This window comes from Stegostoma tigrinum, chromosome 18, assembly GCF_030684315.1.
Source record: "Stegostoma tigrinum isolate sSteTig4 chromosome 18, sSteTig4.hap1, whole genome shotgun sequence".
NCBI lineage: Eukaryota > Metazoa > Chordata > Chondrichthyes > Orectolobiformes > Stegostomatidae > Stegostoma > Stegostoma tigrinum.
Window position 1 is genome coordinate 40,899,266 of NC_081371.1, and position 26,165 is coordinate 40,925,430.

Genomic DNA, 26,165 nt, shown 5'->3' on the forward strand with positions numbered 1-26,165 from the left:
AAGTTAAAACACAGGCTAATGTGGAGTCCTGAGAAATGCCTGAACTAGAACTTGGTCTGTTTTAGCAGAATGACAGATTACAAAGTCAGTATAATGAACAGCAGAGGCACAGTGGAGTGATCTGTTGGTGTCCTTTAAAGAAATAATATTCTCGAGGAGAAAGAAATACTAATGTGATTATCCAATTAAATGACGTTCAGAATACTCGGGCGTACAACTTAATTGAAACCACCCATATAGTCCTCTTATGTTGTTGATTAGTGCATAGCTGACATCAAATCTCCTTGTGTATTAAACAAGATAGTTTTTGTTTTATTTGCAGCCTCTGTTTTGAAGAAGACAACATCTAGTGTATGAGTGGTACAAACAAGTATGTTTTAAGTGACTTGAAGGCTCCTGCTGGTAAACTAATATTGATGTCAATTTTAAATTTGTTGTTCAGATGCTGAAATGAGATCTTAATATTGAGGGGAAAGTTGTAACATAGATAACAGGATGCTGTAAAAAGCTATTTACTCCACGGATGAGGCACTGAAACTGTCAGCAAGACCGTTTGGGAGTCGGGCTCTATTAATTTCCAAAAAAAGTGAGCACCTTCAACCTTGAATTTCTCAATGACTCCAAGTATTGTCCACTTATCTCCAATTGCTCCCAGGCTTCTGCTCCTTTTTATAGAATTATAGAATCCCTACATTGTGGAAACAGGTCCTTCGGGCTTACAAGTCCACACCTCAGAGCATCCCACCCAGACCCATCCCTCTACAACCCACCTAACCTTCATATCCCTGAACGCTATGGGCATTTTAGCGTGGCCAATCCACCTAACCTGCACATCTTTTGGTCTGTGGGAGGAAACCGGAGGACCCGGAGGAAACCCACGTAGACACGGGGAGAATGTGTAAACTCCACACAGACAGTCGTCTGAGGGTGAAGTCAAACTCGGGTCCCTGGCGCTGTGTGGCACTGTGCCACCGTATCGGAGCGGGCAGTATGAAACATATGCAGGACCACTCAAAGGTGACTGCACAACATCTCCTGCAGTGGCATGTTGAAGGTGTGTAGCTCTGGGTTGAGAATGAACAGCAGGAATCATTTCTCTGCCTTGTAGCACAGGATATTGGGCCTCCAGTATGCTGTATTACCATGTTCCCTCTTGTCGTCCCTTCTTTTAATTTGGTTTCCACTAAATAGTTGAAAGACACCTTTGTTATCTTGGCTCTGACGATTAAGTATTCGTATATCCTAATAAAGAAAGGAAGGAACTTGCATTTTTATATGCAGTCTCTTATGTAAAGTAACCATCGTGCTTTACAAGCAAAGAAATACTTTTGTAGTCACTATTGTAATGTAGGAAATATGTAGCCAATTTCCTTACAATGATGGCTTACAAATAGCATTGATATACATACTAAATAATCTGATATAGTTAACATTTTTTCTAGATACAATTTCTTTGTCAGTCCATCAGGTGTGGACTATTATTGTTTCATATCAGAGAGGCAGTTTGATTGTGTCAGTGAGATAGACCAGTGATGTTACAAAGATACCTGATGGTAAATTCAAATATCACAACAGTGACAATATGCTATATATCTGGTTAGACAGAAAGTTTACAAAATGACTGTACATTTATAGCACGTTTTAACATCTCTGATGACATTTAAAGAAATTTTCATGCAATGAGATAACACAGTGTGGAGCTGGAGGAACAACACAGCAGGCCAGGCAGCATCAGAGGAACAGGAAATCTGATATTTTGGGTAGGGTCCCTTCTTCAGAAGTGGGGGAGGGGAAGGTCTCTCTGAAATAAATAGTGATGGGGGTGCAGGTGATAGCAGATAGGTAGTGGTGGGGATTGGTCACTGAAGTGGGAGGAGTGGATAGGTGGGAGAGAAGACAAACAGGTCATGGAGGCGGGGATGAAGCTAGTAAAGGTGAGTGAAGGTAGGTGTTCCTCCAGCTCCACACTGTGTTGTCTCAGACTCCAGCATCGGCAGTTCTTACTATCTTTGAGTGAGTTTTCACTCACTGCGAAGCCTCTTCTAAGGATGCCTACCTTGAAGAAGTTACTCTCCTCCCTCCGGAAAGACCTCAATGGATCTCTTTCCCACTGCACTCCTCTAAAGCTGCCTGGCCTGTTGCATTCCTCCAGCTCCACACTGTGTTATCTTAGACTCCAGCATCAGCAGTTCTTACGATCTTTCTTGCAATGAGTTATTTTGAAGTGCAGTAACTATTTTCAGGTAGGCCTAACTGACAACTATATTGTGTTCAATTAAATCACTTGAACAGCAATTAGATAAACGAGGATTCAGACTTTATTTTGATGCAAGCAGTGTAGAGTTGTAACCTTAGTTCACAATGTAATGATCAAAAAATCTTGCTGTAGTATTTTCCTTCATCTTGAGTGATAGGGAGAAAAGAGAGTGCCCCAATTCAGATTTATTGCATGCTGAAAACTAATTGCAGTCATGAAAAGTATAATATAGAGCTGATTTAGGAGGCTTTCTTCATCTTTCCCTTGTGTTATTTTCATTGCAACTGCTGTCAGATCAAAAGCCTTCTTAAAGTTTGGTGCCAAACTTACAATTCATCAGTGGTGAAATTACTTTAGCATGAGATTTATGCACGTTATTTATGAGCATTTAGATTAAACTCTAATGTTGTCAACCATATCCGTTGTGACTGTAATCACAACCACCTCATTTCATTTAATGTCTCAAGATGGACCTACAAATTAACATCAAAGCATCACATTGCACTGGCAGAATTAAGTATTACCCCACACTTATGGATTCACTGATTGCTTTCTATACTACACTATACCATAGAACTCACTATTTTCAAATTATTCCAGATACCTCCAAAGAATTCTTTGTTATAATTAAAGAGCAGAGAAAACTACTTGATTCCAGTCTTGTGGATTCAGCTGCATACATGCTTTTCCACCCTCTCATATTACTCCCCATAGCTTGAATTTGGCTTTCATTCCAACATAATCCCTGCCAGTAACTGAATTTAATGATGTACTGAGTTTTGGACTACTACCTCACTTGCAGCTGTGTCTGATCCTTGGTTGATTCTCTTTTGCATTCATTTTTATTCTGTTTATCTGGCAATAATTTAGCGATTTTCTTTCTTACTGTCTTTGTACTGTTTCATCGGTTTCCACCATCATTTATTTTCCACAAGGTGCTTTGAGAATAGTCAATAACCTGACTGTAATATCTTACCTTCGAAGGATTTGGTTTTATCAAAATGTTTACAGTCCGTGCTACGTGTATTATTGTTTCAGCTCACCAAGGTCAGCTTCTTTTATATTGAAAGACTTTTGTTACAGAAAATTGACTCCCATTTTTATAAGATATTACTGGAGAATTGTAATGTACTAAAAGGGCACATGGTCCTAAATATAAGCAAGGAAACTATGTATATACCTAGGAGTGTCTTTTAGGAATCACCTGGTAGTCTGTGTTACAGTTAAAGACTGTTGGTTTGAATCATCCGTGGAACAAACGTATGTATTCTCACTTAAGGCCATTGAACAGTTTGTTTATTTCCAAATTTAGAATTAGAATTAGGTTTTATTGTCATGTGTACTCAATTACAGAAGTACAGGAATACAGAGAAGAGTGTGCAAAGTTACCACTCACTGGCACCAGCTTAGGTACAAAAACCTCATCTAGATACAGAAGCCAATGTGACCCTCTAAGATACAAAAAACATGATTTTTAAGAAAGCAGAAATATAAAAAACACAGAACCAAGGAGAAAGGCGGAAGTGTACAGATCTAAAAGTCTTATCTCCATGAGGTAGCCTTATCTTCATAAGATTTCTCCCCAAAGTGTTGACAGATGCTTTGTGTGCAGTTCATAGAACATAGAACATTACAGCACAGTACAGGCCCTTCGGCGCTCGATGTCGTGCCGACCTGTCATACCGATCTCAAGCCCATCTAACCTACACTATTCCATCTACGTCCATATGCTTATCCAATGACAACTTAAATGTACCTAAAGTTGGCGAATCTACTACCGTTGCAGGCAAAGCGTTCCATTCCCTTACTGCTCTCTGAGTAAAGAAACTACCTCTGACATCTGTCCTATATCTTTCACCCCTCAATTTAAAGCTATGCCCCTCGTGCTCGCCGTCACTATCCTAGGAAAAAGGCTCTCCCTATCCACCCTATCTAACCCTCTGATTACTTTATATGTTTCAATTAAGTCACCTTTCAACCTTCTTCTCTCGAATGAAAACAGCCTCAAGCTCCTCAGCCTTTCCTCGTACGACCTTCCCTCCATACCAGGCAACATCCTAGTAAATCTCCTCTGCACCCTTTCCAAAGCTTCCACATCCTTCTTATAATGCGGTGACCAGAACTGTACGCAATACTCCAAGTGTAGCCGCACCAGAGTTTTGTACAGCAGCAGCATAACCTCTTGGTTCCGGAACTCGATCCCTCTATTAATAAAAGCTAAAACACTGTATGCCTTCCTAACAGCCCTGTCAACCTGGGTGGCAACTTTCAAGGATCTGTGTACATGGACACCGAGATCTCTCTGCTCATCTGCACTACCAAGAATCTTACCATTAACCCAGTACTTTGCCTTCTGGTTACGCCTACCAAAGTGCATCACCTCACACTTGTCTGCATTAAACTCCATTTGCCACCTCTCAGCCCAGCTCTGCAGCTTATCTATGTCTCTCTGCAACCTACAGCATCCTTCGTCACTATCCACAACTCCACCGACCTTAGTGTCGTCTGCAAATTTACTAACCCATCCTTCTACCCCCTCATCCAGGTCATTTATAAAAATGACAAACAGCAGTGGACCCAACACCGACCCTTGCGGTACACCACTAGTAACTGGACTCCAGGATGAACATTTCCCATCAACTACCACCCTCTGTCTTCTTTCAGCAAGCCAATTTCCGATCGAAACTGCTATATCTCCCACAATTCCATTCCTCCGCATCAACTGTACATCACCCAAAGAAAGCCAGTATCACTGAACTGTTGGATGAAAACATCAACACTAAGTCCAATCCCGATCATGCCCTTTATTCACTTGTTTGTAGTTTTTAACAAACTGCATTTTGTTAAGAGATTTACACTTCCTCATCCTGGGCAATCAGACCAACAGCAATGCCTTTATTGCTAGTTTGGCTATGATTTCTTAACTCAGTAATTACCTAGCAATGCATGTTAAGTAATCCCAATCTTTAATAGTTCAGTATGTCCAGAAATTATACTGTTATTCATTTTGCCATATCACAAACCCAAGCAGTAGTTTGAAGTATGTAATACAATATGTTAACAGGGAGCACATGAAAGGTAGGTGTGTAGATACTTCCCGTTTATACATAGAATTATTGGACATTTCAGTTTCAGTCTCCCTTGTAGCAAATAATTTTGCGTCAATCTTTGTTTTTCCATCAACTTATTCAATTTCAGTTCAACATTTGGCATTTAAATTAAATGAAGATAGTGAAGCTTCTGCATTTTACCAGATTTTTACCCAGCAGTCATATCAGTCCATTATTATTGTGCTACTGTATTGCACTGCAGCATAAGAAAGGTATGATTTTGTAATATATAGTTCAAGGAAAACATGTTACTGCAGAGTAATGTGTCCTAATATCTCAGACCCCAGGTTAAGATCTCACCTCTGCTGATAAAATAGATGCCGCATATTTCTATTGGCTACAAGAACTACACTGAAACAAATTTGCGACACTCTAAATCCATTTATCAGCGCATACCATAAAATCTCCTACAATTCACAGAGATTGGCGCTCAGTTAGTTGACAGTGAAAGAGGCTGCAAGGAAGGGCATTCTGAGCATTTCCGTTTGGACCGTAATGCGTGTTCTTCTAAGGCTAGACTTAAGGTATAAAAACAGAAGTTGCTGGAAAAGCTCAGCAGGTCTGACAGCATCTGTGAAGAAAAATCAGATTTAATGTTTTGGATCATGTGAACCGTCCTCAAAATGTTAAAATTTAAAAATCTATATGGTCCTGTAGAAGATTATTATAATGCCATGTAAAAAGTTAGCTAAGAAAGAAGAAGCCCTAAATAACAACTTGGCAGACCATATGGTGCTGCAGCACAGCTCATGTTTATTTTGAATTATTGCATTGTCTTTAGTACTCATTTTCTTGATTTATTTTTCTGTATTAACTGATATGTTAGCCATTACTTGTCCAAAATAATATTTTAGAACTACTTCAGAACATGAATACATCAAAACGAAGAATAATGAGGTTTGCGTTCTTCTTTCTCTGCAGAATGCTGTCATGGACCGTGGGGATTTCCTATGAGCCAGTACTTGAGAAGCAGTATCTGGCGTTGTGGACGGAATGCTAGAATGTCTGCTTGTCTGGTGCTTTTTCACATTAATCTTGCAATTTACTGCTTGTGATGCATCAGTTTTAATAAATTATAGGCTTGCAGAGTTGTCCAATGGAGAGCTTAAAAATGTTGTCTTCCTTTTACTTTGTAGCCATTGGAAAGAGTGACATTTGGACAAGGGGTAAGTTTTATCTATTTATGTTTCATCTTTGACAACAAATGAGTATCGTCATTTTATTCTAAACATCACTGTAATTATGTTTGATGGAGCATTAATTGCTTTTTCTTGTCAAATTATGTATGTAAACTTGAATGCTGATAGCAGCATAGAATGTCTGAGACATGAGAATAATCTACCACTACTCAAAAAAATTTCTAATGAAGCCAATGGTTGCAAAGTTTCTTTCCTTTTGCATATTGACCAAAGACTGAAATTTTTGTCATGTGATATGTGTACAGTACTGAGAACCAAGCATGTTACTTGTAACAAAAACCATTGGAGTGGACTAATAGATGAAATATGTGGGTTTACATTTTGTCATCATATCTGAGGACTGATATTACACAATGTGATATTGAACGATAAGACAGGGAAGCCCCAGATTAGATCTGCGCTTAGTTACTTGAACCCAGTTGAACTCTGGGGCTGTAACAGGAAGGAGGAAGTGTAGTTAGCCAGCATTCTTGCTCCTGATTACTATCCACATCTCCTGCCAATTACTGACCACTTAGGGGCCTCATGCTGCAGCTGCTGGTATTAATCTACCTGCAGATAGGCCAGTTCCCTATCGCAGTTGGGGAGACTTCTACTTTTGGAGCCTTAATTCCACGGGATTGGCTTGCAGTTCGATGGCTGTCCTGAAACAATGCAGTGTGGAACTCTTACCAACTCTGCTGTCAGACGAGATTCCCAATGCCTCAACAAGATTTCACCTCTGGTCTCCTAATGCCTTAAGATGATATCAAGAAATTAATACCTTCAATTTATCGTCTTTCATGACCTCACCCCTCTCAATCTTTGTAATCTGCTCCATTCCTACAACTCTCCAAAAACTCTGTTTACTTCTGACTGTGGCCTTCTATCTAATGGCCACTCACTTTGCCCTACCACTGGGAGCACAATTGAGTCTTCCACAATTGATACTGTGAAATATCCTCCCACAATTTCTCAGCTTCTCCCTGTGACTTTCTTCATTAACATCCTCCTTTAAACTAGCTGTTTGACCAAGCTCATCTAATCAATCCACGATTGTGTTCGTTTGAAACACCATGGGCTGAATTTTACTAGGAAGTGTCTGTGTCGTTTTTGGCATGTTTCATTCATTGTTTCTTTCCACTGGCCTAGCCAGTTTTCTCAAAAAATTGTCTGAAACTCACTTCATTAACTCTGCACCTTGACCCATTCTCTCACTTACTGGCAGAAGTCCTCACCACTGAAGGACCTCCCACGATTACTTGTGCCAGTGCCATATTTAAAAGATTGTTGTACAGCTAAACAACATTTTCTCAAGGGCAGTGATAATGGGAACTGCAGATGCTGGAGAATCCAAGATAATAAAATGTGAGGCTGGATGAACACAGCAGGCCCAGCAGCATCTCAGGAGCACAAAGGCTGACGTTTCGGGCCTAGACCCTTCATCAGATGAAGGGTCTAGGCCCGAAACGTCAGCTTTTGTGCTCCTGAGATGCTGCTGGGCCTGCTGTGTTCATCCAGCGTCACATTTTATTTTCTCAAGGGCAGCTAGGAAAGGGCGATAAATACTGGCACAGCCAGGGATGCCCATGTCTCGTGAGTGAATAAAGATAGGAAACCCAGTTAAATACTGGCAATCCAGTGCTGACCTGCACACTAAGTAGTGCTTTGTGGAGAATGGGATGGTGCAGAGGAGGTTGTCCATTTCCTCAGAGGACTGACAGAGGTGGTCACAATGCTAGACCCAGCCAACCTGGTTCAAGGTTGTCCTCTAGGTGTCCCCATGGTCCAGAGAAATTCCCAGCTTGAGTACAGAGAGTCTTGGCAGGAGAATTCCAAGAAAACTGCCAGTACACATTTAAGTGCTGAACCATACTGTAAGTGGATTGGAGATGTGCCATGATGATGTGAACAAGCTGGTATTTGTCAGATGACAGTGCCCATAACATGGGTTGCATGCAGTTGCTGTACATGGAATGTGCCCTGAAGATGTTGGTTCCCAGATGAAGGTCTGGGTGAGCAAGCTGGAGTTGCCATGTAACTATCCAGGCTTCTATGTCGGGAATTGTTACCTTCAATTTTCTATCTGATAAGTGAAAGAATGGGTCACTGCATGTTAATGATATGAGATAAAGCGACAGTGGGATGTTAATGCATGCAGTAGGTTTCTTGCTGTTCACTTGGGCCAATTTTGTTTTGCCAAACGTAGAACAGTATAGCAGAGTACAGGCCCTTTGGTCAATGTTGTTTTGCTAACCTATTATCCTACTCTAAGATCAAACAACCCTGTATACCCTACATTTTACTATCATCTATGTACCTATCCAAGAGTCGCTTAAATGTCCCTAAAGTAGCTGACTCCACTACCACCACCGGCAGCGCATTCTGTCCACCCACCACTCTCTGTAAAGAACCTACTTCTGACATCTCCCCTATATCTTCTGTCAATCACCTTAAAATTATGCCTCCTCATACTAGTCATTTCTGGGAAAAAGTCTTTGGCTACCCACTCTATCTATGCTTCTCATCATCTTTTACACCTCTACCAAGTCACCACTCGCCCTTCTTCGCTCCAGTGAGAAAAGCCCTCGCTCCCTCAACCTTTCCTCATAAGACCTGCCTTCCAGTCCAGGCAGCATCCTGGTAAATCTCCTCTGCACCCTCTCAAAAGCTTGCACATCCTTTCTGTAATGAGGTGACCAGAACTGAACACAGTATTCCGAGTGTGGTCTAACCAGGGTTTTACGGAGCTGCAGCATAACCTTGCGGCGCTTAAACTTAATTCCCTGCCAAAGAAAGCCAACGCACCGTATGCCTTCTTAACAATCCTATCAACTTGGATAACAACTTTGAGGGATCTATGGACATGGACCCCAAGATCCCTCTGTTTGTCCACACTGCCAAGAATCACACCATGAACCCTGTATTCTACATTCAAATTTGACCTTCCAAAATGAATCACTTCACACTTCTCTGGGTTGAATTCCATCTGCCACTTCTTTGCCCATCTGAATCCTGTCAATGTCCCATTGCAACCTACAACAGCCCTCCACACTATCCACCTCTCCACCAACCTGCGTGACATCGGCACACTTACTTATTCACCCTTCCACTTCCTCATCCAAGTCATTTATAAAGATCACAAAGAGCAGAGATCCCAGAACAGGTCCCTGTGGAACACCACTGGTCGCCGAGCTCCAGACTGAATATTTTCCTTCTGTCTTCTATTGGACAGTCAATTTTATATCCAGATAGCCAAATTTGCCTGAATCTCACTCCTCCTTACTTTCTGAATGAGCCTACCATGGGGAACCTTCTCAAATGCCTTGCTGAAATCCATATACACCACATCCACTGCTTAACCTTCATGAATGTGTTTTGTCACATCCTCAAAAATTTCATAAGGCTTTTGAGGCATGACCTGCCCCTCACAGAGCCATGCTGACTATTTCTAATCAAACTGTGTTTTTCCAAATAATCATAAATACTATCTCTCAGAATCCTCTCCAATAATTTGCCCACCACAGAAATAAGACTGACTGATCTGTAATTCCCAGGATTATTCCTATTGCCTTTCTTGAACAAGGGAATAACAATTGCCAACCTTCAATTATCTGGTACTACTCCAGTGGACAGTGAGGATACAGAGATCATTGCCAAAGGCACAGCAATCTCTTCCCTCGCTTCCCGTAGTAAATTTGGGTATATCCCATCTGGCCCAGGCGACTTATCTATCCTCATGTTTTCAAAATTTCTAGCACATGCTCCTCCTTATAATCAACCTGTTTGAGCATATCGGCCTATTTCATGCTGCCCTCACAAACATCAAGGCCCCTCTCACTGGTAAACACTGAAGCAAAGTATTCATTAAGGACCTCTCCTACCTCCTTCGACTCCGCACACAAGTTCCCTTCACTATCTCTGATCAGCCCTACCCTCACTCTGGCCATTATCTTGTTCCTCACAAAAATGTAGAATGCCTTGGTGTTTTTCTTAATCCTACCTGCCAAGGCTTTTTCGTATTCCCTTCTTGCTCTCCTAAGTCCATTCTTCAGTTCCTTCCTGGCTACCTTGTAGCCCTGTAGAACTCTGTCTGATCCTTGCTTCCTCAACCTTAAGTAAGTTTCCTTCTCCCTCTTGACTAGATGTTCCACATGTCTTGTCATCTAAAGTTCCTTCGCCTTACCATCCCTTCCTTGCCTCAGTGGAACAAACCTGTACAGTACTCGTAGCAAGTGCTCCCAAAACAACCTCCACATTTCTGTTGTGCATTTCCCTGAGAATATCTGTTCCCAATTTATGCTCCTCAGTTCTTGCATAGTAGCATCGTAATTCCCCCACCCTGATTAAATACTTTCCCATACCATCTGCTCTTATCCCTCTCCATGACTATAGTACAGGTTATGGAATTGTGATCACTATCCCCGAAATGCTCTCCCACCAAGAGATCTGACACCGGACCTGGTTCTTTGTCAAGCACCAAATCCAATATGGCCTCCCCCTAGTTAGCCTATCTACATATTGAGTCAGAAATTCTTCCTGGACATACCTGACAAAATTTGCTCCATCCAAACTATACACACTGTTCCAACCTTGATTGGGAAATGGGATTTTTTTGCTCTAGATGTTAAGAAGCTGCTGGCTGGACATCTCGTAACTTTACCAAGCTTCTTACAATGGCCCATGTTGTACAGGGCTGGGAAGATTCTACCCCTTGAGATTTATAAATTCATTTATAGGGTACAAGCATTACTAGCTAGAACAACATTTATTGTGAGTCCATAATTTCTTTTGAGAAGGTACTGCTGATCTGCCTTCTTAAAGTGCTGCATTCCAAATGATGTAGTCACAGTGCTATTCATCATCAGAGCTTCATCATTTGACTGTGCAACAGCAAAGAGACAGCAATATGGTTCCAAATCCACATGGTGTCTTGATTTCAGACTTCAGAGGTCTTTGATGTATAAGGATCGTTTAGGTCTGTGCAGCAGCAGGAAAAATTAGAGGGAATGTAGATTATTGGTTTGGGAGATGCAGTCAAAGGAGCCAGGGTGTTTTGCTGCACTGTATCTTGTACATGGTACGCACTATTGTCACTGCCACTTTAAAGATAATGAATGGGGTGTCAATCGAGCAGGCTACTTTGTCCTGGATGTTTCCAAGCTTCCTGAGTGTTGTTGGAGGCTCTTCCATCGAGACAATTGAAGAGTATTCATTCACACTCCTGACTTGTGCCTTATGGGACAGGCATTGGGGGCAAGAGGTGAGTTACTTGCCAACGAATGTGTAGCCTCTGTCTGCCCAGTTCACTTGCTTTTCAATGGTGACTCTTAGCATGTTGATAGTCGGTGAGTCAGCCATGCTAATACCATTAAATTTTCTTTTGTTTGGGATGGTTATTGCTGGACACTTGCATTGTACCAATGCTATTTACCACTTATTAACCTAAGCCTGAAATTTGTCTAGTCTTTCTGGAAACTCAGGCTGTTGAGGAGTTGCAAATGGTGAAAACCATCGTGCAGTTGTCAGCAACTACTCCACTTTTGTTATAACTATAGAGGAAATCTGAAATTGGTTGAGTCTAAGACTCATGTCTACGTAGAACTTTTGCAGTGATATTCTGGAGCTGAGATGATTGACCTATGACAACCATCTTCCTTTATACTAGATAAGATTCCAATCAATGGAGAGTTTTTTCCCAGTTTGCATTTACTTCAATTTGCTTAGCCTTCCTCATGCTATATTCACTCAAACACTGTCTTTTTCTCAAAGGTAATCACTTTCACATGAGCTCACCTCTTACATTTTTCTGCTTAAAGCTGCAAAGTAAATGAAATTTTTTGCTGTTTTCTCTACAATTTATTCTTTAATTGATATGGCTTGATGATAAAGCATCTCCAATTGTCGAATTTTATCTATTGTGAAGAATAACCTTTTGTGAGGTACTGTGATTCTGGAGCCACAATCCAACATAACACAAATTTTAAAAATCGAGGAAAAATTATCTTCAGTTGTGTAAAAATGTTGGAAGTTTTTTGATGTAATTTAATACACTTTCAACTTGATCTGCGATTTGAGATTATTGGATAAACTTTTTGCTTTTATTACTTTTAATTTTGAGCTATGTAAGAATATTAATTTTTCTTAAGAGTTTTCAAAACATCAGGTAGTTCATGTGCAAAATCTCAAGAAGCTTATCTCAAGCAAGAACATATATAATTTCTGTTGTGATTTGACGTATGTTCCACATTAATTCTTTGTAGAAAGAAATGAGATCCCTTTAAATTGGGCACTTTGTCCCTTTGATAAATGCATTCGTAAGAAGTTAATATAAACCTTCCCCTTACCCTGCTTTGTACTATAGTTCATTCGTTCATGTAGTAGTAAATTAAATAAATATTTCTATCATTTGTGATATGTTATGCCTCACTGGGCTAGTGCACTGGAAATCAAGCTTAGCTATTCTTTGAGTGATCACAAAAGTGAAAGATTTTAAAATGTATGCAGAATTTCCCAATTTTCCAGCAATTTTTCTGTTCGGCCCAGGTTGACCGAAAGAATGGACCAGATTTCTGTGCATAACAAGAATTACTATTTATGAGTAGGTAGACTGTAGCAAAAGGCAAACAATTGTGACCGGTCAACCTATAACACTTCTAGTTAAATCTCTAATCCCCTTAGAAGCATCTTATCTACACAAATATGCGTAGATAGAAAGAAAATGTAAGTGGTATGGATGGAGGAAAAATTGGGAAAGCAGATGTGTTGTCTCTGTTCACAGGATTTGCTGAACTAGTTCAGATGTTGGTCAGAACAATGCTTTTCTATGCTCCCTATCCAGATGCTTTCACTAATTTAGGAGGCATAGAGTGCCTGTTGCATACTTATAGAAGATCTGTGACTTATTAATTAAAAGTGACAACTTACAGCAATTGCTGAAGGAAAGATAAACTGGTTTTCTTCACACTGAAATTGGCTTTTACTGCAGAGAATAGAGAGAACTCCGGAACCGGTAGCGATCTGAATATTCTGTTCCTAGCCTCAAGCTCTTCAGCTACCTAAGAACTAATCACATAGTTGTTGGCAGATTATCAATAACTTGTCCCTAGTCCACAGACCAGTTGGTTGGCTGAATCATCACATGTACACATGCCTCAGTTCCAGCTCATCTGCAAGCTATATTTCAACTACTTGAACAAACAGTGCTTACAGTGCCATGTCCCTTGCTTTTAAAAACTGCAGTGGTTCTTCGATCTTTTTAAAACGGTTCTTTTCCCATTTCAGTTCACAATCAAAAATGTAGAAAAATAAAAAGACATAGTCTTTACAGATGACTTTTACTGCATATAGTAAAGGAATTGCTTTATGACATGTTTTATTGTAAAAGTACAGAGAAATTCAGATTTTATTTGCTGATGAATAATTATTTGCTAGTTTTATTGCTTATTTAGAGGACCTGTTGCCTATTTTACAGAAGACCATATTGTAGAATTTATTGTTGTTTCCATCATTTCTGTTAGTGTGACAAATTTCAGAATTCATCTGGTGCTTATCTTCTAATCAGAATATCCCAGAATTTCCAAAGTGATTCCAGCAGTGTAGCTGTTTTATACAAAACAGCAGCAAAAACCACAAAACAAGGCTAGAATGAAAACTCAAAATGGGATTGATTTTGGCATGAAAATTTTAAATGCATAAATAAACTCTGCATTGTAAATAGCTGGTACTTCTGTGATTATGGAATTTTTACAATACTGTTACCAGCTGTTGAGATCACTGAGGATTGTTATTATTAAAGCCATTACACACTTAATCCCTCAACTATGAATATGCTAAATTACATTTGTTGATTTGTTCTGAATTGACAGTGACTAGTTCTTTTATTGTTGGCAGCTTCCTTCCAAATCCTTATTTTATCGTGCAGTTCTGCAAGTTATTATCAAAGAACACTTTGAAAGCGGAAAGGCATATACCACACTGCAAAGAACGAAGTATGTTTTGGAAGTTTGCATGAAATTTGAAGAATATTACAGTTAGTATGCTATGAATGTTTTCTGACAATCACTTAATGGGGAATAGTACGTTTATTTCGCAGCATCTGAAATGATTATTCAAAACAGAACTAGAGGACTGGCTAGTAGGATTGACTTGTATATTCCGGTTTCACATCCAGTTAATTAAGCCTGACATGATAGGACAACAAAACAACTCTTTGTGCTGACTGTGACAGATTCCTAGCAAGAGAAGTTTAGAAAGTTTCAATTTAGGTCCCTGATGCAGGAGTCTATACTTCAAAAGTGTTCATAATTTGGCAGCAGAGTCTCTTTTTTTTGAATACACTCATGGAATGTGGGCATCACTGGCTGACGAGCATTTATTGTCCATCCCTAGTTGTCATTGAGAAGGTGGTAGTCAGTTGCCTGCTTGACCCACTGTAATTCATGTGTTGTGGGTTGATCCAAAATGTCCCTAGGGGTGAGATTTCAGGACTTTTACCCAGTAACAGTAAAGGGACAGTGATATATTTCCAAGACAGGATGGTGAGCAACTTGGAGGGGAACTCGCAGGTGATGCTGTACCCATGCGTCCTTCTAGTTGAAAGTGCTGCTGGGTTTGAACAGTGCTGTCTAAGGCTTTTTGATGAATTTCTGCAGTGTGTCTTGTAGGTAATACACACTACTGCTACTGAGTGCTGGTGGTGGAAGGAGTGAATGCTTGTGGATGTGGTGCTAATCAAACAGGCAGCTTTGCCTGGATAGTGTCAAGCTTCTTGAGTGTTCTTGGAGTTTCACCCATCCAGGCAAGTGGGGAGTACTGTAGATGAGGGACAGGCATTGACATGTCACTGGGTGAGTTACTTGCTGCAGCATTCCTAACCTCTGACCTGCTTTTGTAGCCACTGTATTTATGTGGCAAGTCCAGTTGAGTTTCTGGTCGATGGTAACCCCAAGGATGTTGATAGTGGTGGATTTAGTGATGGTAGTACCATTTGAACGTCAAGGGGTGATGGTTAGATTGTCTGTTGTTGGAGATGGTCGTGTTTGGCATTGTGTGGCACAAATGCTACTTGTCACTTGTCAGCTGAAGCCTGGTTATCTCAGCAACAAGCAAATTTTGCTATAAGGGTGATCAGTTCTTGTTGTTAATGCACATCTTTGGTCCAGAATTGCAGTGTCATTTGGTGTTGCAACCAACAGCAAATTGCTAATTTCCAGAATCTGATATGTCTCTAAATTGTAGAAATGTAAGAACAGGATTTGGTCATTTAGTGCACCACACGCATGCACATACACATTTTCTGTTGCATTCTTGACTCATAATTAATATATATTTACCTACACATGCATATTCCTGCCCAACTGAAGTCCCAACCTGAATTTTGAAATTTTCAATTGACTTTGCATCATCAGTTTCTTTAGGAGCCAGAGTTGCAGATTTCCATCACTTTTTATGAAGAAGTGGTTTTGACAACAGCCTGACTGACCTGGCTCTAATTTTTAAATAATATCCCCACCCCCTTTTCTGGCCTTGACCATCAGGACAAGTTAATCTTTCTATATATACCCTATCATAACTTGCAATGATTTACCTCATTCATTTCACTCTCTTCCAGATTCGTGATAGGGTTTCCCTTTTCTTCCCTTTCCATCCCTCAAGCCTCATTGTTCAACTCAACATTTGTTCTTATTTTCCAGCATCTTCAGCATGCTGCCACCACCAAAAACATCTTTGTTCCTTTCACCTGTCTACATTTACAAGAGGTGTTCTCTCTATTGCACTTTAGTCCACTGGTCAGTCACCCTCAACATTTTGTCTTCTTTCTATTGTATCTTCCCAAGCAATCACCTTTCACTGCCTCTCCCCCCATCATTCAAAACCCCAAACACTCCTTCCAAGTGAAATAACAATTTACTAGTACTTCTTTGAAATTTATATGCTGCATTCAAAGTTCACAGAACAGTCCCCTCCACCTTGAGAGGATGAAATGCAGGCTGATGATTCCTGTGTGAAATTTTCCCAGTTGGTCTATAAAAGTTTAACCTTGGCTTTCCAGTTGCTAGTTATTTCTATTCACATTTTTGCTTCCACATTTACTTTTCTATCCTTGCCCTGTTACAGTGTTGTACTGAAGCTCAACTAAAACTTGAGGAACAGGAGCTTATTTTCTGTTTAGACATTTTACAGCCTTCTGGATTTAATATTGAATTGAACAATTTCACACCAGGACCTCTTACCCCAATTTTTCATTTATTGTTTGCCATGGGCAGTTTGTGTCTTGTTTTTAATGTTTGTACTTTTAGACAAAGCTGTCCCTTATTCTGGCCTTGCATTCTGGCAAAATGCTTTGTCTCTTTCCTGTGACCCAATACTACTTCCTTTGCAGCATCTGTAGAGAGAAAAGTCGAGTTAATGATTTGACTCCATCTGTTCTATGTTCTTCAGTTCTGAGGAAAAGTCATATTGGATTGGAAAAGTTAACACTGTTTCTGTGTCCTCAGATTCTGCCAGACCTGTCAAGTTTCCCTGGCACTTGCAGTTTTTATTTGAGATTTCCAATATTTATGTATTTTATTTTTATTTTCCATTCCCTTTGTCTTTTGTTTCGGGACAAGTTTGTCGTTTAAAATCTCCTGCCAACCAACTTAAACCTGGCCTTCCCTTTTGTTGTGACCTCCCTTTCCTGCTGTTGACAGCATATAACAAATATTATTTTCTGCCATTCTTCAGTTGTGAACAGGCCATATTTAGCTTGAAATATTGGGTGGAATTTTGTTGAACAACAGAGGCAGAAGAGCTGGCACGAGACCCACACTGCTTCTGTCAAGGAAGGCACGTGGAATCTAATGCCAAAAGAACGGCAGATGCTGTAAATCAGAAGCAAAAACATAATTTGCTGGAAAAGCTCACCAGATCCAGCAGCATCTGTGAAGAGAAATCAGACTTAATATTTCAGGTCTGGTGACCCTTCCTCAGAAACTGTTGACTATTCTGGGGAACGGTCACCAGACTTGAAACATTAACTCTGATTTCTCTTCACAGATGTTGCCAGACTTGCTGAGCTTTCCCAGCAAATTCTATTTTTGTTTTTGAGACTAATGCCATCAGGCATTAGCAAGGCCCTGGATGGACTTCCACCTAGGATGAAGACTCCAGGGATGGAAATTTTGCCTAGTGAGAACTAGTGATTGATCAGAGGCCAGTAATTCCCTCACTTGACACCATGGAGGAAAATGCAGCCGATGCCAGAAGACCACCTAGTAGCATGGTGGGTGAAATGGGCAGAAAATCTGGGTCACTGACTTAAACATAACACTGCTGTAAAATTGATACTGTAGTTTGTCCTTCTGGCTGAAATACTTCCAATGTGTGATATGCAAGTGTCAGTAAGTGTTATGAAAAATATAACACTTTTATGGGCATTGATGGTCTGTTTTATTCCCATTGTCTGTAAGGCCAAAATCATTTTAAAAATACTTGATCTATGAAAATGAATATTGAGTGAACAGTTGAACTGCATGCTAATTGAAAAAAACTGTTCCAAATCTTTATAAAACAAAAGCTAAATACTGCAGGTGCTGAAAATCTAATAAATATGGACTTTGTAGATCCAAGGAATTTCTGTGTAATAGCATATTATCTATCTGTCTCATCTCTTGTTAAAACAATGAAAATCTGCTTAAAACATGGATTCCAGTGTCAGAATAAGTGATTGCAGTTAAACTGTTTATAGTTCTTTTAGTAGTAAATTTAATCAAAACAATTGTGTCTTATGATATTTGGCACTTTACAGAAACAAAAATGTTGGCAAGATCTATTCTAAGTCTTCCTCCTTTGTGGATTACATCAGAAAATCAGTAGAAAAGCTTGGAATGGATGACTCAAAGGTTAGTTGTTTAACTTATTTCTTCAAGCTATTTCTTTGATTCAGACCAGCACAGTGTAGCAATTTCATCACAGAAAAGACAATGGTAACAGTGTATTACACATTTTCTTGCACTGTTTGTTATCTGGTACAAAATGTTTCCCGAGTGTTAAAGTGGTCTGTTAGTCCTGCTCAAGCACTCAAGAGTGAAGTAATAACTTTCTCTGTATTTCTTTTTTTTAAACTGGATGTTAACCTGTTTAAAATCAACCGATCAACACTTGAATTCAAAAAGCATGCAGAGAAATTCAGTGCAGGTGCGATAATATTGGCTGGGGAGAGGGCTGGTTGGAATGGATTGGAATCCGGACCTCTGCTGACACTGAACAATATAATCTTTTGCGGATGAATTTCTCTGCATTAAGCCTACTCACAGACACAGAACATCGGCACCAATCAGCCGAGAAATGTATTCTAGCTTGAAGCTGGTGCCAGTTTGAGCCATTAAAATTTAACAGCCCACAGAGATTTATGGCTTTTGTACATTCCACATTGAAAAGAGAAGATGGTAAGAAACGTACTCTTTAGAACACAGCAAAATTTAAGAGAAACACAACTAATTTCGATTTTTTTACCAATTTCAGTGGGAAAATCTAATAAATATTCAGATTGAGTAGCAAAAATTCATTAAAATATGCCTGGTTATTTTGACGATTCTCCAAATGCAGCAAGCATTCAAATATTACCAATGAAAGATCAAGCTACGTAATTAAATGATGGAAGTTATGTGTCTCCTGTTTCCCTCAACTGAATTGTAAGGTATTTGGAGAAAAAATATTTTAATACGTTGTATTCTTTTGAATGGCTCCAACTGTGATTGTCCACAGAATGCACATTTCAAGCTTGAATTGTGAAGCCAAAAGTAATTGAATCAACCTTGTTCTTGTTTTATTTACTTGCTTTTGGTTTTGAAACACTGGTTGTAGCGTGCAACCAAGGGCAGAATTTTCTCAGTCCCAGAACAACTTGGACTATAGTAAGATGAAGTCCAGCAAGATCCTCCTCAATGTCAAGACCAGAAAGTCTAATTTTCCAATGAAACGTTGGGGCATTTAGATGAGGTTCTTGCTGGTGAGTGGTGAGAGGTCTAGTAACGTAGACTGGTGCTCATTGTTACCTTTGTTCAGACTTAATCCCACCTTATTAATATGGAGAGTCCAAGTCTTTTACCTGCTTGATAGATACTAAACACCAAGAATTCCTTATTTGAATATCAGTGAGTACCTTGTGACACTTCACTCCTTTGACAGTACGCTACCACATCTCAGTGCTGTGCTTTGGAGCATAACAGCATCTTTCATTGCAACGCTGCTGTAAGGAAAGGGTGGCATGGTGGCACAGTGGTTAGCATTTCTGCTTTACAGTGCCAAGAACTCAAGTTCAATTCCAGCCTTGGGTCTGTGTGGAGTTTGCATGTTCTCACCGTATCTGCGTGGGCTTCTGCCCGGTGCTCTGGGTTTCCTCCCACAGTCCAAAGATATGCAGTTTGGATGGATAGTCCATGCTCAATTGCACTATAGGGATTCTATGGTTCTATGTTTTAGTTCAGGATGGGACCAGGCTGCATCTCAGAGCTGCTCAGTTGCTTTCTTAGCACTCACTCACTTTGTATCTACCTGGGTGCCCACAGAATCCCTGCCTTCCCTTGTCTTTTTGCATTTTGTCCCCTTATCCAGACATTAAAAACTCATAATATTACTGTCTTGTTGTGTTGCTTAGCGCTGGTACCAAGCTAGGCAGCTTGCCATGCCTGTCAGCAAAATCATGAGGGTTTCAGATAAGATGACTAGCAAAGGCCTTTTCAAAACTAGCGGGCATAATTTTTAAGGTGAGAGGAGTAAGATTTAGAAGGGACCTGAGGGGCAACTTTTTCACACAGGGAGTGGTTGGTGTATGGACTGAACTGCCAGAAGAAGTGGTAGATACAGGTACAGTTACAACTTTGAAAGACATTTGGATAGTTACGTGAATAGAAAAAGTTCAGAGGTTATAGTTCAAATACAGGCAAGTGGGAATAGTTTTTGGAAACTTGATCAGCATTGATAAGTTGGACTAAAGAGTCTGTTTCTGTGCTGTAATACTCTGTGACTTTAATTGGGCATGTTGCGTATGGCAGTGCCATATCAGTCAGTCTCACAGCTACAGTATGTATTAACAGCATACATAGGAAATACATGAGCATCAATCCAGTGGCTATGTCTGGTGCTCCAAGCCAGACAAAACTTTGTCAATACCCAGTTTAACTAGCTGACAGTTGGTGTACTGATCACTCATTCACTCAGAATAATTGATGCTTGACATGCAAGCACTCTGTTTCAGCTCCAAGAGACAAATACGGCTTTCTGTTTGATCTGTCTTCCATTTTGGTGTTGGTGAATAAAAGTTAATGTTTTGAAGTGATTGAAGGTTTCTCTTTATGTGATGGTCCAACATCGAACAGTGTCAAGATGCAGAACTACATGGACATTGGAGAAAAAGAAGCAGTGTCTTAAATGGGGTTTTTAAGAGAGTATATGGAAAAGGACATGAGAAATGTTTGGTCTGGTGCTTTAACAGCAACAGGTGTAGCAACATTCATTGATATGCCAGCCATGTCATTTATGTGATAAGCTTTGGTTAGTGAATGTAGTCACACTGCATGCAAGGTGAAGGACAACTCTGGACTGCCAAAAATACAGTGTGCAAAGCTGAGGGTTGGAGATGGTACCAGTGCCAGGGATTACAAGATATCCTGACAGTACTGTGGCTACTGTGACTGAGAGAACCAGGGTAGCATTGGACTAGCTTGGCAACATTGGGGTGTAATACATTGTTAATTAGAAGAGTTTGAATTTCATTGAATTAGGTTTATTGTCATATGTACTCACTCACAGTGCCATGTTAGAGACAAAAGTACCTAGGTACAGCAGAAAAATAAGCAAAGCAAAATTTAAAAAGTTAAATATTACAGTCCTTCTTATTAAAAAGTGGAAAGCGAAGAAAACAGCTAACAGTGCAACACCATAGTCTATTAGATCCTGGCCTTCCTGGGCTCACACTCCTCACAAGGGCTCAACCTCCTGCTGAAGGTAAATGGGAGTCCATTCAGTTATTGGACTCTCCTAGTATGTCAAATATATGTAAATATTAATATTGTATGTGTAAAAGAGGTCTTTGGTTTTGTGTATAATCAAAATCCAATGTTTTATGTTTACTTCATGTGCAACTGGGCAAAACCAAATAGCTTTTGTGTCAATGTCTATATACAAAGTTTTTTTCATGAATAAAGTATATTTTTGAAATGAAATGGTGAATCCAATGACACCATCTCCACAGACAACATGCTGATGCTACTGGACCTATGCCTCGCCACCCACTTTACCTTTAACGGCCAAATATATGAACAGATCAACTGGGCACCCATGGGATCACCTATCTCTGGACTAATAGCCAAAGCGGTGATGCAGAAACTGGAAAGTATGGCCCTTCCGCTAATTCAACCAAAACTATAGATGCGCTATGTGAACGACGCCTTCGTCATTATTAAATGAACCAAACTGGAGGAGACACATGAACTAATAAACAACACCCTCACCGGGATTAGATTGACCGAAGAAGAGGAGAAGAACAAACAGCTCCCATTCCTAGACATCATGGTAGAGCGCAGGACAAATGGCGATTTCTTAACAAAGGGACACAAAAAAGCCACATACACTGACCAAGTACTGAATTTCAACAGCAACCCTCCTTACACACACAAATGAAGTTGCATGAGAACATTATATAAACGGGCAATAACACTCTAGAGCAGCACAGAGCTATACCAAAAAGAAGAAGAGTACGTCTTCCAGGTATCCAGAGACAGCGGATCCCCGAAAAACTGGGTCAGAAGATGCCCATTACACGAATGACACCAGGAAGATACCATTATGCCCCGACACACTCCTCATGCTACCTTACATCAGGAACACATCTGAGTTGATCACAAGACTCCTACGACCACTGGTTATCAGAGTAGCACACAAACCCACATCACCCCTCCAAGAACTGCTCGCCCGAACCAAAGACCCACTATCCACTATGGACAGGACCAGTGTCATTAACAAGATTCCCTGCAGAGACTGTAACAAAGATTACTCGAACAAACAGGAAGGAAATTAGCCACAAGGGTACACGAACATCAATTGGCTACAAAAGGCATGACCAGTACTCACTGATCTCTATCCACATGGATAAGGAGAACCACCAATTCAGCTGGGACAACACCAAGATCCTTGGACAAGCAAAGCAGAGACAAGCATGGGAATTCCTAGAAGCCTGGCACTCCACAAAGAAAGCCATCAAAAAACTTGTAGAGCTCGACCCCATATACACTCCACTGTGAAGGAAAACCAGAAGTAAGGTAATCCAGCTCAACATACTCCAGAGTTTGAATAACAGGCAGGAAAACACAACGGCACTTCATCGGAAGCTGCACTGATGATGTTACCCAGCATGAAACATCTGCGAAACAACAAACGAGCTTGGCGAGCAAACCAACAACATTCACTTTGTACATTTAACGTGGAGAAAAGAAAAGGTAATAGAAAAACAAATATCTAACTTCAAGTTGGCAAACCCACTCCAACATATTTCAAGGTATAAATTCTTATTTATTATAAATGTAATCACTGACAGTGTTGTGGTAAATTTTTGCTGGAAAATTTTTGTCTTTTTTTAACCTCTGTTTTAATGAAACAGCAGGAGAAGCCAAACGTGAAATCACCCCTAGTATTCATTAAATTCTTTGACTGAAGTTTTATCAAGCCTCTGCTGTACTGATTTGCACACATTCATTGTGGCGTTACTCATCTGAGGTGCTGAACAGGAGGATTGCTGGGTGATCAGCTTCCACTTATGACCAGCAGGAGTTAAAACATACAAGACGCGATCTTTTCTGTCGCCAAACGATTTGGACATTGTCAAGAAAGTTGGGAAAATTGCATGAGATTGGGAATTTCATTATTCTCAATGTCAAGAGCAAGAAGTCTTCTTTTCTACCAAGCATTGAATGATGAGTGGTCTATTCACATGCATTAACAACCTCAATATTTTGCCAGCTTGCTTCATTCATGTGCAGATTCCCATTCTTCAAATCGCATGATCGGAACTAGATGGCAGTTCCTGATGTGATGTTCAGAGCAGTAACTTGGTGACTTCAGCTCACCATTTGATTTTCTGGCCCTCCATCTTGGACATCTGACACCAACATCTCAGAGCATGCTCTGTGGGCACTGACCATGTGCGCCTCCCATCCAGCAGGACTTGTTGGTTCCCATCGACAAAGCAGTGTGCTGATTTCCCTCTGTCCAACATGTATGAGGCAATTGGCAGGTCTCTGGTATGGCAGTCGGGACTGCTAGATCTTAACGGACTTAAGGCTTTATAGATGAGTGTCGGTGCCAGAAATGCTGAAATGTGCCGGCTGTGCCAGTACTTTTGCCTTTGGTGAGTGATAGAATATGGTGAGTGGGGCACCATAGGGGCATGGTGCATAGGTAATGAAGCAAATTTGGGAAGATGGCATGAAAAACCCACGAGGACTCATAGACAGATACTCGATGAAACATCCTAAACATGACAGTCAATTTCCAGTGAAATTTGGCCCAGAGTAACAGGCAATTAGCAGAATTTTTTTTAAATAAAGGTGTTTTAAGAGAAAATATGACAACATTTGCTAAAGAAAGGAGTTTTAACATGCTGGGTAATGATTAGAAATTATTTTTAGCCAAGTACTGTGATCCACTTACATGGTATAATATTTATTTTTAATATGTAAAAATCAGTCATACAGATTGAGTTAAAATGAATCTGATCAAACCAGTTCTTTGGTATGTACTTAATTCTGTGAAATAAAGCAGATCAGTGATTTGTATCTGGCTTTGGCTCACTGAATGTTTGCTCCTTTTGCCTTCAGAGAGATTGAAAACATATATGTGCAAAAGATGCTAGTTAGACCAAGGCACAGCACTGCAATTTTCTATTTTATTAATTGATAATCAGGGAATCATTAAAAGTAATATTCTCAGATTGTCATGAGTGATTGATGCTACTGAACTGTGGTAGTGATTGTTTGTTGTGGGCTGGTAGCTGGTAGAATTATCATGGGATAGGAAATTCCCTTGGAAGTTAAAAAAAATTCAAACGAAGTGAAATGCCCAGAATTTCTCCGTTGCACGCGCTTTGTCCCAGAATTTCTGCTTTAAATTATGCATTGAGGGATTCAAGTTCCTGAATATCCCCAGTTTAAAGCTGAATGCGTCAATGGTGATACAAATTCATGTTGAAAAGCATTCAGAATTCTCAACTTCTAAGGCATTCTATGTGAACTAATACATGGATTGAGTTGCAGCTGTTTTCAATGGGAAACAAAACAAAAAATGTTTTGAAAGCAGGTCTAAAACAGTCTTTATGCATATTATTAGGGATTTGTTAGAATGTGCAGAAGTTTATCCAAAGTTATTTGTTGCAGAAAACATTTTATTTATACGAAAGATTGATCATTTAAAAATAACTTACAGAAAGTCTTATAAAAATTAAAATTTAATGTTTCCTATTACTGTAGTGCAGCTAAGAAGGTTAGATATTTGAGTCCTCAATTGCCACCAGCATGTAAGAATGTTCTTGCTATGTTTCCCGTACTGTTCTAATATATACTAGGAGTATTTGAGGACCTAGAATATCAATCTCTAGCGATAAGCATCTCCTTTTGAATTTCGTTTTGGTATAATCATTCCCTGATGTGGATAATACTGATAGAACTATATTTATCTTCAGTTGCTAGGAGCTGATTTTGTGCTTTGTGACCACTAAGTTTGAGGTTGGTGATTATAACTGTTGACCCATCTACACCCAATCTGTCTGGAATGTTACAGTGGGGCAGGGGGAGCATTAGGCACCTACCCAACTTCAGGCAAATTAATGGCTAGTTAAGTGTTTCATCTTGCTGATACCAGTATTTTGCACATGCCAGGTGGGAAGCCTCGGGTAGCAGTGGGGGCTGGGTGACAACAGCCTTTGGATGCCTCTTCTGCCCACTGGAGGCAATTCCCGTAAAGGCCATCTGACCCCATTCTTAGACGACTTGACAGAGTGGGCACAGAAATTGTTTCCCCTTGTGGGAGAGACTAGGACCAGAGGGAGCAGATACCATGATCTCAGAATAAGGGGTCATGCATTGTAGAAAGAGTGGAGGAGGAATTTATTCTGTCAGAGGGTAGTGAACCTGTGAATTTTTTTTACACAGAAGGCTGTTGAACCTGACTCATTCGATGCTGAATCAGACAGATTTTTAATCAGTAGGGGAATCAAGAGTTATGGTGAAAAGGCAGGAAAGTGGAGTGAGAATTTTCAGATCAGCTATCATCTCATTCAGCAGGGAGAAAATTTGATGCCTGAATGGCCTAATTCTGCTTCTACAACTTATAGTTATCAATTTCTCTGACCTCTTGAATCTATCCTCTACTCACCCTGTATACATTGCCTTTTAGCCCCAGATTTACCTGTTATTCCTGAATCCTTAGCATCAGGAACTGCTTGTAGTCTCAACGTTATTGGGACTATCAAGTTACTGGTCAAATAGATTGTTTGGCAGAAATATCATCTTAAAGCAAGTAGCTATGCTGCCAGCGTTAAATTTCTGGAGAGAAGCCAACAGGATTGTGGTCACAGTGCATCCT

The 26,165-nt window shown here is 40.1% G+C and overlaps 1 protein-coding gene across 6 annotated transcripts in view; it reads left to right on the forward strand.

Annotated features, from left to right (window-relative positions):
• The window catches only part of mettl25 (methyltransferase like 25), a 91,639-nt gene that overhangs the window by 45,900 nt on the left and 19,574 nt on the right, over positions 1-26,165 (forward strand). For all 6 annotated transcript variants that reach the window (XM_048549060.1, XM_048549062.1, XM_048549061.1 and 3 more), the window contains 4 exons: positions 6,289-6,383; positions 6,504-6,533; positions 14,439-14,536; positions 18,337-18,430. In XM_048549060.1, the coding sequence (XP_048405017.1) occupies positions 6,289-6,383; positions 6,504-6,533; positions 14,439-14,536; positions 18,337-18,430 (317 nt within the window). The remainder of the gene's footprint in view (positions 1-6,288; positions 6,384-6,503; positions 6,534-14,438; positions 14,537-18,336; positions 18,431-26,165) is intronic.